This window comes from Rhipicephalus microplus, chromosome X, assembly GCF_043290135.1.
Source record: "Rhipicephalus microplus isolate Deutch F79 chromosome X, USDA_Rmic, whole genome shotgun sequence".
In the NCBI taxonomy this organism is placed as follows: domain Eukaryota; kingdom Metazoa; phylum Arthropoda; class Arachnida; order Ixodida; family Ixodidae; genus Rhipicephalus; species Rhipicephalus microplus.
The window spans coordinates 271,393,657-271,406,790 of record NC_134710.1 but is presented as its reverse complement, the minus strand read 5'-3'; the positions used below and the strand labels follow the sequence as shown (position 1 = coordinate 271,406,790).

The 13,134-nt window shown below is 43.7% G+C and overlaps 1 protein-coding gene across 2 annotated transcripts in view; it reads right to left on the bottom strand.

Annotated features, from left to right (window-relative positions):
• Nucleotides 1-12,458, bottom strand: part of LOC119161507 (uncharacterized) — a 61,675-nt gene extending 49,217 nt beyond the window's left edge. Inside the window, exon 1 of one of the 2 annotated variants that reach the window (XM_075879132.1) lies at nucleotides 11,946-12,458. In XM_075879132.1, coding sequence (XP_075735247.1) covers nucleotides 11,946-12,192 — 247 coding nt within the window. In that variant the 5' untranslated portion in view covers nucleotides 12,193-12,458. The remainder of the gene's footprint in view (nucleotides 1-11,945) is intronic. The other variant, XM_037414025.2, reaches the window with a different exon arrangement.
• Nucleotides 12,459-13,134: the final 676 nt, after the last annotated feature.

Sequence of the window (13,134 nt, the reverse complement as noted above, 5' to 3'; positions counted from 1 at the left end):
CTCTCACATTTTTTTTCATTTTTCTCACTTTCTCTTTATTTACTTTGTAAATAAAGCTGTTCATGTGCACTGCTGTATTGTATTATCGCCCAAGTGTAATTTTGGTGGCAGGAGCCAGTCAAGGTGTTCCTCAGCTTTCTCTCCCATCCTCCCTCGTCTTCTTGATTAAGAATAATTTATTATTATTATTATTATTATTATTATTATTATTATTATTATTATTATTATTATTATTATTATTATTATTATTATTATTATTATTATTATTATTATTATTATTATTAATACTTCGAAATCTTAGACAAAATATTTGACCACAAAAATATGAGAACCTGGTAAGTGTATTTAGCTGGTTTGACCACAGAAACATATACACACAAGTACTTCAGCACAGAACATCTACGTTTGTTCCTAATACAACCATAAAGCTTGCTGTTATAGAGGCAAACATAATTTGCGTGGTTATTGCCACTGATGGAGGTGCGCTCCTTCAAATTAATGATTCCAGCTTCGAAAATGCCCTTTGAACGTTGAGAATGCTTTTTTTTTTAAATCTGAGTATTGAATAAATCTCAATTTATAAAATATTACTGCTGAGTGTTTATCGGATTTTTTTCACATTTATCAGAAAACACGAATCACTAGTGAAGACATATCCATCCGCAAAGATTTATAGTTCATTTTTCATCGCAGTCTTGCGCTGCTGCTGTGACAAAGTCTGAAAAGAAAGATAGGAAATTGCAGCTTCATCAGCAATTAAAGAAAGGACTACGTCAACAATTGATGTAAGATGCACTGCTGCTCTAGCTGATTATTTTGCGCACTGCAATTTTTCACTGTGAAGTGGCATGCCAGTCGGAAGAGTTGGGACGTTTACACGCATGTTGGCAGCACTGTGTGTCGCTTTTATTTTTACCGCATAATCTAGCACCCCGCCGTGATGGTCTAGTGGCTGAGGTACTCGGCTGCTGACCCGAAACTAAACCCCACATATCAATCAAATCTATCCGCATGGTTTAGCGGCAACATATTTGCACGTGGCGCATCACGCTTCCTTCGACAAAGCCGGCGGAGCTGCCGTTGGGTACTGAAGACCCAAGAGGAAATGCAATAGTAGTCAGGAGTTAGGTTTATTATTTCTGCACCAGATTTGTTGCCTTATTATGAAAATAACGATACGAGTGTGAAACATCAAGGCTGTGATTGGGCATAAACGTGCACAACTGCCGTCCAATTTCGGGCAATATGCAAATAAAAGTTTTCCCTGCGTTCAATATGCACGTTCAAGCTAACGTCTACCAACCAACCGTAGTCCAAATTTATTCAGAGCATTGCCATTGAGAGGTTAAGTTTTATGTTCTGTTTTTCTGAAAAAAACACTGTTCAAAAAACACTCTCACATTTGACATTTCAAACGGGGCGACACTATTTCCAGGGTGCCTGCCGCGATGCGGTAACATCTTTTCAATAATTGTACACAGCCCGTCAGACCTAGCATGCTGGTAACCGTATGTGAATGCCACATTACTTATACTGTCTCAAGAGGCGAGCACTTAAAGAAATAAAGTGCTATAGAGCAAGTTCGAAGCTACGACAAAAACATTTAAATGATACATTTTTTTCTCCAAGACGTTGACTTAAGACTGTATTATCAGAGCCTCATGGTACGGTACGTATTACTTACCCACACATCATATTTTACCCGAATGAGGGCGAAGTCCAACACATTTTCGTATAGCTGTAACCACGCGATTTATTACGCTTAGCTATGTAAAAAGCACTAGTCATAACGTGATGCTTTATAGTGGGCTTCAATGTAGGGCTTTTCAAAACGAGACCGATAAGCGGATTATTGGAGCTGTCTAGCAAGGTCCCGGATAGCCCCGCCTCTTGACCTGAACTTTCACTACACGACGATTCGAACAAGCTTCGTCTCGTCTTGGGGGAGTACTATGACTAAAAGTAAATGTCATAGTATGTGGGCAATTATGGAAAGAGGGGGAGTACAGAGATGAAATATAAGAACGACGTAAATGCATGCATGCAATCAGGGCATATGTGGAAGTGGAATTGAGAAAGCGTTTACAGTCGTTGCTGAAACACGGTTAACCGTGTATGAAGAATTTGGTGCTGCAAGTTGTTTCTCTATTTTTTTTTCGTATTAGTGGGATAAAGAACTAAGAATGCCCCACATGTTGCGAAAGAAGATGACTTGCTGGCTGAATTTCCGGAGCCCTCCACTACGGCGTCTCTCATAATGATATAGTGGTTTTGGGACGTTAAACCCCACATATCAATAAATCAATCAATGGATTTCGTGCCAACCGGTTGGGCCCCCGCGACCTCCGATGACAGCGCAGCTCTGGCCGACTGGCTCACCGTACGCCATCTCCTGACGCCGACAAGAACTCTCGCTGAGTGGTGCCCCGTCCTCGGACTTCTGCGACTGTGTCTATCTTTCATATCTTCTCCTTACTTCTGGATATCACTGTCCCTAAGCAACGCTCTCTCCTTTTCCTTCTCTCTATCTCTATACCTTTTAATCCTATCCTTTTAATCCCTCCTTACCCCCATTCCTCGTGAGCTACTGTTGAGGTGTCTTTCCCCTGAGAGACAGTTACGGGGCTTACTTTTATCTTCTTTTCATTTAAGAATCACATAAGAATCGCATAAGACGAAAACAATATTGCACAATTCGTTTTTTTTTTTTTGCACAGTTATTAGGTCTTATAACTGAAGCGTAAATATTGCCACGATCGAAATAATACAGAATGCCAGGAGTTGAGGTCTTTCCCAGAACCAGACCAGAAAGCCACATTCTCTACTTCCTTCACTTCTAAGCGAGTACACAACACAGCGGATGGCTCATACACAATGCGACAACATGGTAGAACAAGCACGAAGAGGTGTTCTTCTTGCGGTATAATAATAATAATAATAATAATAATAATAATAATAATAATAATAATAATAATAATAATAATAATAATAATAATAATGAAATCAATAGTTTTAACAATAATGCTGTATAGGGAGAGCTGCGTTTATCGTACGACGCGAACGCCTCATCGAGTATGTGTGAGCTCTTTCAGCGCCGGCACATCGTTTCGCTCATCACTTATCCCAATCTGAATCGCTGGTCTTGTGCAATTGCGGTAGCGTAATTGCATCGCGCGTTATTCCACGGTGATATCACGCCCGGAACGGAACGATGGATATGCCAGGACTTGTGCGTTATACGCACTGAAACATCGCCTATCGAACCGTAGCGCCTTTCATCGCTGCCTCGTTAACCGAGAGAGAGGGGCGTTGATACGTTGTCCTCGTTGGCCGTATACGTTTTTCTTCCGCCTGTAGTTTTCTCCGTTTTCTTTTCGATTCCTTCTTCAGGTTCGAGCACTTCGACCTGTCACTCTCCGACGTTCGTGAGCTTCTGCCGCAGCTCTTGCTGGAAAGCGGCCAATTTATTTTACTCGCACGTAAGCCTTCCATTCGGCACTTTGTTTGCCGTGGCAGCCTCCACCGACGTACGTGCGCGCGTGAGAATGCACGCGTCCTTTTGCACGGGTCCATACAAGCGTAACCGCGCGGCGCCAACCTACAGCATCTCCTCTGAAAGAGAGAGAGAGATAGAGAGAGAGAGAGAGAGAGAGAGAGGCGCGAGCTAACATACCGGCGCAAGTGCGGCTAGCCGTTGCGTGTGCTCGGCCTTGGAACAAGGCAGACGTGCTGCGCGCGCTGGCGGTCGTGGCGCTTTGTTCGAGACAAATATTCTCCAGGCGCGGAACGGTGAGACATGACGCGCGGACTCTGTGAAATAAAAAAAAAAGAGCGTCAGACACCCAGGCGCATCGGCACACAGAGCTTCCTTATGCAACAACGACGCCATGAGGACCGCCGTTCCGAGTGGCGCATATTGCGTTAGCGCGCAGTCGGTAAACAATCGAAGGCTCGATGTATTTCTAGAGTATGATTCCGTCAGTGCGCATGAAGTACCGTCCATCGACAGTGCTCCGTTAAAAAAAAATGAATATGCCCGAAGTCACGTGTGCCCTGATTTGGTACGTTGCAGGCAGCCAAAGCAGGCTTTTAGGGCAGGGTGGGGTAAAACGTGACAAAAATTTTAAAGCAGTGAATATTTATTTTCATTTCACTCCTTACAATTAAACATCAATGCAGAAGCTTTCCTTTGAGTAAAATGTACGTGCTACATAAATGCTGTCATGTTGCCACCGTTTAGAACATTATTTTTTGAAATAAATAAAAAAATGCTCCAGGTGTGTCATTTTGCCCCAACCTGTGGGACAAAACGAGACAGTGTGAAAAAAATTCATTCCTTCTGTTCTTGCTGTAGAAAGACCTGAAATCCACTCCGTGGGCCCTTACCTAGTTTCAAGGAGCCCAGTTGTAAGACTCCATGCATTGAATCTATAGACAGAACGCGGTGTTGTGTTGCTCCGAAACTCCTTGCAGATCAAACACCACCAGTCTCTTTGCACTAGTGCTGTATTTTGTTGAAAATTTGCACCTCACTTAGTTATTCAACAATTAGAGCCTATAGATAAGTTTTGACGTATCTTCTTCACCTCTTCTTGCCACTTTGATGCACAACTGCTCAGGCGTTTCATGGCTTTCCACTTCGCCCGCCGGGCTTTGTGAAGTAATACATTTAAAACTGTGCTAGATTCAGATTTTCTAGCGCTTGTTTTTTTTTTAGTTACGGTAATACAGAAACGTCATTAAATCTGAATCCCAAGTCGTGTTTGTAAACGACTTGGCTTGGAGATTCAGACATTTTTTATGCGTCTCTTGAAGTATCCTTGGGAACAGAGAAAACCTCGATGCAGCGTTAATGGAGAGAGTAATGTCCTCAACGGCAGTCAGTGCATTTTCATATCGTTTTCTTCCCAGGAAGCTCTACATAATTTTATCTTGTATGTCCTAACCCTTCTATAATGAAATAAATATATTATACAATGAGTGTAAGTTAATGGTTCAATAATAAGACACTCTATGAGGCAGTCGGATTATATTCGGTCATGTTCTGCCCCACTCACATGCTAGAACTTAAAAAAAAAATCCGCTTTGTCACTGGACACCAAACAAACTAAAACTAAACAAACTAAATGTCCGTTGTCTGTTCGTAGTGTAAAGTAACAAATAAATATTTACGTTGCTGTAATGACGCAGGAGTAGCTTCATGCACGGATCCATAAATTCGGCTGAGCAGAATTTTGCCCCTTTTTGACGGGTCACGAACACACTGACACCAGCTGCGTACTTTTTCCCGCGCGAATGCTGTGAGCGATCATCAGCTTTTACCCATTAATGACAAGAACCATCACTTATCCCTAGAAAGATAAACAAGGAAAAGTAGTTTTTCTATTAGCTACGGAGGCCGGCAAAGTAAAAATGTCTCGTTTTCCGCGTGTCTCATTTTACCTCACCGTATACCCTAAGGTAGAAAGTTAAAGCTTGAACATGAATTGACGAAGCGAACATCGCGGCACAACGAAGTTCAAGAAAGCGCACGTGCAGCAGTCGATCATTATTCACGCTAAAATTACTGGACAGAAATCGAAGCACGCTCGTCGGCAGTACTGACTGACGCCCGTTTCCCGCTAGAATTCGACAAGAAAAACAGGAATGTTCTCCACGCCACACACTAGCGAACAGGACTGGGAAGACTGAAGGGCACTGCACTGAATATCCAGTAAACCGCTGTCCAGAGAGGCCCGTGAAAGAGCGGAGAGGCATGCATATGGCCTCCCGATTCAGACATGGGAGCAGCCAGCGGTGAGCCGAGGGCCCAAGCGGGTCCTTCCCAGCTAGTCACCTCATTAAAGTTCTTTGCTTGTCTGCCTGCCTGCCTGTCTGTCTGTCTGTCTGTCTGTCTGTCTGTCTGTCTGTCTGTCTGTCTGTCTGTCTGTCTGTCTGTCTGTCTGTCTGTACCCCTTAAAAGTTCACCCGGTGGTGTCTTTCTTAAACCATTTTTGCGTGCTTGATTATTATATTATTATTATTATTATTATTATTATTATTATTATTATTATTATTATTATTATTATTATTATTATTATTATTATTATTGCTGCTGCTGCTGCTGCTGCATTATTTATGCTTTATTCCAGTTACTGGTTTCAAGTAGAGGTTTATGAGCCGTCCCCTATGTCGGGTCTTCCTATATAAAAGAATATGATGCGTCCGTTCAGCAAAAAAGAGTGGGAAGTCACCCTCACCGTCAACAGTGAATTTATGAACATTGCATTCGATAGTAGCAGCATTCCTATCTCCAGCCCTGCGCTATAACTACAATAAATAAATGCAGCGTTTAGCACATCCGTCGGCCAAGCGGAGACTGTTATTCCGGATGCAGCTATAGCGGAGCCACAACAGCTCACGGCTGTTGTGGCTCCGTGCTGCGTCAAGTGCTTAGCCCACGGAGCGTGCGCGTTGTTATTCCTTACAGCACCACTCGCTCACAAAAGCGTGTGTCAGGTATATGAGCACGTAACCCAGGCGCTCACGTGTTTTTTTTTTCCCAACTTCACTCGTGCAGACCGCAGTTGAGCATTTTCAGTGTTGAGCACCCTTTCTTATGCGCGGAACATTTAGCTCACCAACGGGGAGACCACATTATCATGATGATGATGATGATGATGATGATGATGATGATGATGAAGTTGACGATGTCTCCACTATGACTCTTGCCCACTTAGAGAGATTAGCTAAAAATTGGTGATTTGAAGTTTTTGGCCTTTCAAGGGAAACATAATCCTAACAGGAGGAGGATAGACCGTACGTAAAAACAGAAAAAGTGCAATGACTACTTTTTTGCCATTCCGACCGGACAGTATAGCCTATATCCTAAATGTAAGTTATATAAATTTTGAAGACGTTTAAAATTCATGCTTTGAATTTGCTTATTACTGCTATAATAACACATATACAAACAGAAATCACCCATGACCGCTTCGTCTTCGTCAAATATGCTGAGGTCAGCCCGCCTTGAGTTTTGGTTGAAGTAGACGCAAGAGGATGTGACGTGGTCTTGCCTCAGGTAGGGACATCTGTCCGGACACTTCGTTTCGTAGAGAATGCTTTCGGTGCATCTTCAAGATTATATACAAGGACTGAGAGAGATTGAATGAAGTTAATAAGAGTCATCACCAAGGAAGAAGTTGCTAATCTAAGAAACTACAGAGGAAGTAGAAGAAGTACTTAGGAACATCTGTTCGCTGTATAAAATTTTCATTTATTAACTATATTTTTTTAATCTAACTTTACAGTGTTTAATTTTTAGCTTCATAAATTTAACTCAAAGATCCTGCCATCTTGTTTCTGGCCTATCCCCCTTTGTGGTTGAGTACCGTTAGCAAGATGATATGATCATCATCTCGACCAAGGCCCGGTTCTCCTTTCAAGTATCATCGCGATCAAAACCATGACGATGCTGCCGAAAGAGAGAGAGGAAAAGGCAAAGCAAATAGTTTAATCGAATGCAAGTATCCGCTTTGCTACGCGACATTGGGATGGGGATATAGTATTTGAAACATTGACAGAAATATAGGGAAAGTGAATAGAAAACAAATAAACACAAAGGGTGTTGGCGTTCAGAAAGGTCAATGAAGCGCCAGAAGTACCGTAGCGCTTGCATGCAGGGTAGTTGTTGGTGCTTTGCGCTGAATTGGCTACCCCGGTGGCAACAAAACTTTCATGTTGGCGGCATGGCTACTTTCTGACTACATTAAATTTCTATTTGGGCATCTGCCTCAGTTGCGCAAAAAGCGACTAAAGTACTCCTACTTTACTTAAAGACAACAAACCTAAGCGACCGCCTGTAGACTGTGTGTGCTCCCCCGAGTGTGCTCGTGATTGTGTGTACCTTCTTATCTCTCTGCAACCTCTTTTCTCCCCTTCATCCCTTCCCCAGTGTAGGGTAGCAAACCGGATGTGCGTCTGGTTAACCTTCCTCCCTTGTTTGCATCTTTATATTTTTCTTGGCGCATTTAGTAGCCATTCTCGTTATTATTTGCAGAGACAATACCGAGTGAGCCTAATGATCACGCTTTGTTTCTAATATTTTCTGACTTGTCAGTTGAAACATGAGTGCACCCTCCTCCTGCAGTGCTCATCAAGCACCTCAAAGGAATGCGTGGTGCACCTGCCAATGAAATTCTTGTTCGCCTAGTCAATATGACCCACACAAGTATTGGCTTATATGAGGTGGCTTTATAAGCTTCAACAAAAATTAAATATGCGGACGTAATACACCAGCAAAAAAAGACTTAAATTGAAGTGTGCCTTTCGGCTGGCATGCTGTTCGCGCTGCCAGCTATCGATGCTGACGGTACGAGTCAATTTCCAATGCTGTTGCAGGACGGGTGTTGTCATGTCAACATGACAAATAGAAATATCCGCAACCGAAGGAAGCTGTACTAGTCATCTTAAGCCAGATTTTACTGATCGAAACTGGACTGGCATTTTGATACCTGCTAGTTGTTTTCTGTACGCGACTTCAAGCACGACGTGCTTCAACGCTTAGTGTTCTTTCTGAGTGATTGACTCGAATGTTCCAATCTTCTCTTTCTCTGGCAATTGATCCATCTGTTTCACGTATACATGCCGACTACATGCAGGGAACTCATAATTTGCTCACTTAATTGCAACTTGCTGGTGGCTTGAAAAATGCGTAAGCGAAGATAAGAACTGCGCTCGTATTTATACTTTATTGTAGATTCGAAATTATATTCATCGTTCAATAATAAAGATCTCTTTCATAAAATCGCTTCTGACTCTTTGGCTAGGAATTTGGCGCTATTGTTGGCTGGCTTGGCTACTTTGGCTACTTTTAGCTTGAGTTCTGGCCACTTTTCAAATCTACCCAGTAGTGGTGTCCTGTAGTGGTGTCCTGTTCTCCAAGTCCTCAAGAATTGGGGAGTTAGACGCGCGGCAGGTAAGCGTTTGGGATATGGTGTCTGCAGTCTCATCACCCCTAAAACGCCAATGTCTTGGAGTCTAGATAATTCGTTTGGACTAGATGCTCTAAGTCTCGATATTTTACAAAATTTCGCTGCGCTAGAAGTACCGCCTCCCCTTTCATGTATTGAAAGCAGGCTAGTGTTAACCGTATTGTATCTGGAATCAGAGGACGCTATTGCTATTACTATACTTCTGCTGGCATTGAGTCTGGGGCTTCGAAGGAGAGCTCATTGACCTGAGCATCCCGGTGAATGATAGTCACCGCTTAGTACCCCTCTGATAATGGTCCGGCCACATCCACGCAAGAGAACTTCGCTGAGACCCAAATTTGTGGCGACGCCGCCAGGGGAACTACGCGAGAGGGGAGCGCAAACGGTGAATATATATCAACGGAAGGAAATCCAACGAGGCGAGCATGACGTGAGCGGCGCTATAATCGTTATGCCACGATCCTATTTTATAGTGCCAAACAGATATTAGTGATTTTTTTCCGATAAACATTTTTACAATAGATAGTGCTTCTAAAATTATAAAAAAATTCTGGCGTTTTGAGGTGTTCTTCATTAAATTGCGTCATCGTTACATGTACGCAAAGAAAAGGAAAAAAAATGAAACCATGTTTACTTTTCTAGAGTGGTCAAACCGCTGCAAGCGTACTCGGCCATATAGTACCTGCCACGCCAAAGAAATGAATGTTAAGGAAAGTGTCTTTGCATCGTTAGACTTCTTTATTTTTGTTGTTGTTGTTGTTGTTTAGTAAAAGCTGTTGCGAGATCGAAATAGCCGATTTTTGTCGCGTAGTTGTCCGCCGGCGTCAGTGCCGCCAGAGACCGTAACCACTCATGATGAAAAAAAAAAGCAACATCGAGTGCGATTTCAACCTAAGTCACATGTGGGGCAGTGAAATATCCTGCCACAAAGCAACGCAGGCTCCTAAAACTCATCTGCACCAACACCCGATACAGGCGCCGTGTCGGGCCCGTTCTGAAACACCTGTAGCAACATCACTGATTGTCTGCCAACGCTCGCAAGCGCGTTAGTTCTGCCAGTGTTTTCTCGTTATGTCTCTCTTCTTTTACGTCTTCGTAAAAAAAAGTAGAAATTGAGGTTGAAGAATATTCATCTTTGCAAACATACATCAATTATCCAGTGGCTGATTGGTAAGGGGCAACTGAATGAGCCGACCCCCACTAAGGCCACAATAATGCACAATACTCAGTATGTACATCTATGTAAAGCATAAACACACAAATTCAATACAGTGAATATACAATAAGTACAGATACCATATTCCCGTAGTTCCGGATAGAGTGCAGCAAATCGCAAGCTGATTCACTTTCATTATATTTGACTTCGGCAGACGGTGCGCAAAAAAAATAGCCTTAGCCACCGAGTGCACGAAACGCCGTTTTTAAGCACTCAATTGAGAGAGGACTTTTTTAAAGAGCAAGAGAAATAAGTGGTGTAGGGGGTGCAATATAAGGATAGCAGCTCCACTTTCCTGTCAGTTTGTCTCAACAGGAGCAGTCAAACTGACCCGTAAAGGGACAATCGTCCTTTCCACTGACACAGCAACGCTGCTGGAATGTCCACGTAACATATACCTTCTTATTTTTTATTCATTTCATACAGCGGAGTGCTGAAGAAATGTTTCAATGTGTAACGAAATCCACACCTTTCTTCAACGGCGCGATTAATTGACATATTTCCTTACTATTTATACTTGTTTCTTCATGAAACCATAGCTATAGGCAGATTAGATTTTGAAGCGATTTTCTCGCTAGGGTGATTTAGCATAGTCTTACAGCTTACCTATCCAATTACCGCCCGTGTACTTCAGTTATCCATCTGCTTTTGTGCGCTACAGCTATTCCGTACTGGGAGATGCGGCTGCACGCATTGATTCAGTAACATGCACTAAGCGGACGGGTTGTCATGGCGGCAACAGTACGCCATTAGCATGATAATGCTGTGCAATACCTTTTATTACTTGGCTTGTAGAAATTTCCCTCTCGAACTTTAAAAAGAAAAAAAAAACCGTGGTCTGAAGTACTGCCATGGTTAAAAATTCCATTTCATTAAGAAGAGTGCGGAAGAGCATTGTAGTTGCAATTTGTTGTAAATAAAGCTGGGTTTAATTCTTCACATTTATATTATAGCTTCAAAATACTCATGAGCTAATTCTTTTGATTGCCTTGCGGGGCGTAGCAGCGACTTGAAATTATGCGAAAGAAACTTGCGTAAACGGATAATAAAACGCGAAGAAAATCGAAGGTGAATGTCTCGTTTTTTTTTTTTCTGAGAAGTTGGGATAGCAGCGTGAAGAGATAATATGAAACAGGACTTATGTTTGTGCTGTAAAGTGTTGAAGACCACAAATGTCGTCTCCTACACATCTCAAGCTGTTTAGGCTGAAAAATATTTTGCTTAAAACAGTTCATCTGCATTTGTAAGCGATGTGAATTCCACGCTGCCAAAGCTGCAACTATAAAAGAGAAACAGCTCCAAAATCTTGCTTTGTGGAACGTAGCTTGAGACTAATGTCCAATTTCGGGATCAGAATTTTTCGCATGGGTTAATTACATTTTAAAAATGAAATTATGCGCTTCCAGCATTGCCGAAGTACAGGAAAGTGCCCTTACATGCTCCCTTCCCACGAAGACGTGTGCTATCCCTAGACAAAGGGGAATAGGGAATAGTCTTCCCTTCCCCTTTGTCTACTCCCATCTCTTACGTTCTCTTCCCATGAACCATAGTTCTCTACGTTATTATTATCGTTATTATTTTCGGAAGTTATTTGAATTTAGTGATTTCTTTTTTTAATCATCGTAGGTCAATTGCGCTGGCAAACCTGCTTCCCCTGACTACTCGTATTCCTTCCAGCAGCGAACACGTGCCCTTCGTTCTGCAGCTAAATACACAGCTCCTTCCTCATCGGCGCACCACAACTGCTCGGAACTTACCTGGGAAAATTGCCATTGCACAAAGAAAAGCCAGACAGAAGCAGCAGCTGCGAATTGCTTTCTCACGGGGCACCATGTTTCTCGGGATGTCGTGGGAGAGACGACCGTTCATTGGTACGCGCAGTTCCCGCAGCAGAGGTATGCCCGCGAGCGCTCTACAGACAGCACACACACACATGTAGTCAGAAGACGCAGAGACTCGGCCTTTTGCACGCGCACGTTGCGAACAAACGGACAGGATCGTCATCGAGGATGGTCGCGTCTGGTGGCACGGACTCGGGGTCCCTTCATCGTGCGGCTACGGCTCGGGCCTGCCTCCTGGAGCGCAGCTGTCGGCTCGCCCGGTGGCAACTACATCGTGTAAGCAAGGGCCGCATCTCGCGGAGTTCTCGAGTAACGGGCGGTGTGTCTCACTCCTCGCCGCGCCGACTTGTGTGCTAGCGTCGGCGGTGTCGAGTCGAGGAGGCAGTCGCGTGGGCAGACCGGGCGCCGACGAGGGCCGACTCAGGCTGGCCTTCCGCGGCACCTTCTCGTTTGCGGTTGAACCGCTCTCCCCGTAACCCGGATGACGACAGAGCGGCTGCAGCGTTTATGTGCGCCGTCGGCGGTTTCGCGCATTACTTGTCCATGACATGTACACACGGTCGACAACACCCTCCCCGCCGCGTGTGACTGTTTGCGTTGTCTCGTAATGGGCTTTCTTCTTTCATTTCTCTGATGCACCGGACACAGCGCGTAACGAGTGAAAAGCGGCGGCTGCAGAGGTTTCCGGGTAGCGGAGCAGAATGTTTGCTACTATAATACTCAGTGTGAGGTATTCGCTCTGAGAGTTAGATAAGGTGGTTTACGCAGCCAGCACTCGGAATGACATCACACCCGCGGTTTACCTTCCTCATCTAAGACACCCGAAATACCTCGCGTCCTAACACGACGCTGTAGCTAAGCAATAAAATCTAAGCTCCGTTTGGAGGAATATGCACATCTTAATTTTCTTATGTATGTTCGTGTGCTTCTCCCAAGTAACTTTGCCGGGACGCGTCTCATCGGAAGCATCCGACTGGAGTGGTCCTTGCGCCAGCTATTACGGCTTGTGGACCACAGAAATACCACCAACAATAGTGCAGGAGATGCTCCTCTTCTGCGATAACATTAGATGATTCACACCTGCTTTGACTGTGCTCTGGAACAC